At 44.2% G+C, this 1709-nt stretch overlaps 1 protein-coding gene across 1 annotated transcript; it reads left to right on the plus strand.

The window, feature by feature from the left end:
* The first annotated feature begins 917 nt into the window (after positions 1-917).
* On the plus strand, positions 918-1709 carry LOC129592232 (uncharacterized). The gene is made up of 3 exons (XM_055488212.1): positions 918-973; positions 1036-1173; positions 1523-1709. Exons 1-3 carry the CDS (start codon positions 938-940, stop codon positions 1652-1654), a joined length of 306 nt encoding a protein of 101 aa, XP_055344187.1. The 5' UTR covers positions 918-937; the 3' UTR covers positions 1655-1709.

Below are 1709 nucleotides of genomic sequence, written 5' to 3' on the forward strand. Positions count from 1 at the left end.
TCTTCCACGCCTGTAATGCTCAATCGGTAGGCACTCGTACTCTCAAACTGTAACAGAAGAACTATGGTGGAAATAAGACGAACGAATCAGGAACACGAGTCAGGAATCCCTAAACGATAGTCCAACTACAATCTCCGGTCGTAAGTCCTGTGAGGATCGGCAAGAGCTAGGACGATTGTGTCACGAGCAAACCTGTATACTAAGCGATAATCCGGGAACGACTATGCACTTCCGTAGGAACAAGTATTGCTGCCTCTTTATCCAATTCACATCACAGTTCACAACGCTAGGAAATCGTAAATAGAAAGCAGTCTCAGAAGTAAATCTCAGACTACTGATCCCGATATTAGAAGTAACAAGAACTTATATAGACTTCGCGTTATGACATCATATACATCGCTAGTAAAAGAGAACAGCAAATCACAGAAGAGATTGACTAGATTATCCGTTGTGTTGCAGGTGGAAGGCGGACAGTCAGCATCCAGTACGTACTCCGGCGTGTGATCCTATTCCCACACGTCACGGTTTTATCAACGCAGAACACGTCAAAATTTTTCAAGAGGCGTGCGTCGTGTCAAAGTGGTTAGTGATTATGCAGTTTGTCTGGGTAGAAAGCCTGGAATCGTTCCGGATATTGCGCCGTAATCGAGACAGACTATATTCCATTGGCAGTTGTCGTCGTCTGGCGGGCATTAAGGACTGACACAGGCCTAGGCCTGGAAATGACGGCTTCCAGCATAATTCTAGAAAACAAAGTATTTTCACCGCATCTGATTCCTCGTCGATTGCTTATTTAAAGGCGAGAACAGTAGGGAATCACAACATGCATATCTTCCATTTTTCTTCAACTTACCCTTCAACTTCAGCATACCTCACCACGTTCAATATGTCGAAGGTTTCGCTGGTACTGCTGTTGGCCGTCGCCTACGTTGCCGCTATGGACGGGGACGAAGAATCCAACAAAATTGCCAACGTATGCTTAACCTCAGTGCTCCAACAGCAACCGCATGTATGACCTTTTATTGTTTGTTAAAGGACGCATGGACAGCGAGCATCGTAGACGGTAAGCCGATCGCTTCCTACTGCGGTGGCCGGTTTATGTCGGCAACTTTGACGGTCGTAAGTTATGGAAAGTGGTCTTCGGAGATGGACATCATCACATACGACATGAAGGTAAACTATCACGTCTTCGTGTTTCAGAATAGTATTAGCTTCTGATGAATATTAAGAATATTGTCGCTTATTATCGACATTATTCTGTCGTCTTAAACAGTTCTGGATCTAATACAAAACCTTTCTTGAGTAACGCTACGTTATATACGGATGGTAGCAAAAAATAACTTATCTCATAATACTTGTATTAGTTATTTCTGGTTCTTCTATGTGGCACTGTACGACGTATGTAGTGCGAAGTGTTTGCACGTATGGATAGCAGGAAACCTCATCTACGTATTTAAAGTGTAAATGTGGTTTTTTATATCTGTATTCCCTCAGAAGTATATTGACTTTCTGCGATTATCAGGTGGACATTGACCTGCCCCAATCCGGCTCTAGCCCGGCCTTCTCCAGGAAAAACCAAGTCTTCGAGGTGACTAAAGGACCCGGAGAGGAGCTCAAAATTGGAAAGAATCCATGCCGCAGTGATCTATCATAAGTCACAATTCTGCCGGCTTGAGCAGATGGTGCTTCGCAATCGCGTAACGCTTCGC

The sequence above is a fragment of the Paramacrobiotus metropolitanus genome, unplaced genomic scaffold (genome assembly GCF_019649055.1).
Source record: "Paramacrobiotus metropolitanus isolate TYO unplaced genomic scaffold, Prichtersi_v1.0 Parri_scaffold0000050, whole genome shotgun sequence".
Taxonomy (NCBI): Eukaryota; Metazoa; Tardigrada; class Eutardigrada; order Parachela; family Macrobiotidae; genus Paramacrobiotus; species Paramacrobiotus metropolitanus.

What these genes read in the sequence shown, in the direction of transcription:
- LOC129592232 (XM_055488212.1), top strand. Translation starts at nt 938, where the DNA reads ATGGACGGGGACGAAGAATCCAACAAAATTGCCAAC. An exon ending in AATCCAACAAAATTGCCAAC is followed by an intron (nt 974 to 1,035) that starts GTATGCTTAACC and finishes TGTTTGTTAAAG; the next exon opens with GACGCATGGACAGCGAGCAT. An exon ending in TCATCACATACGACATGAAG is followed by an intron (nt 1,174 to 1,522) that starts GTAAACTATCAC and finishes TGCGATTATCAG; the next exon opens with GTGGACATTGACCTGCCCCA.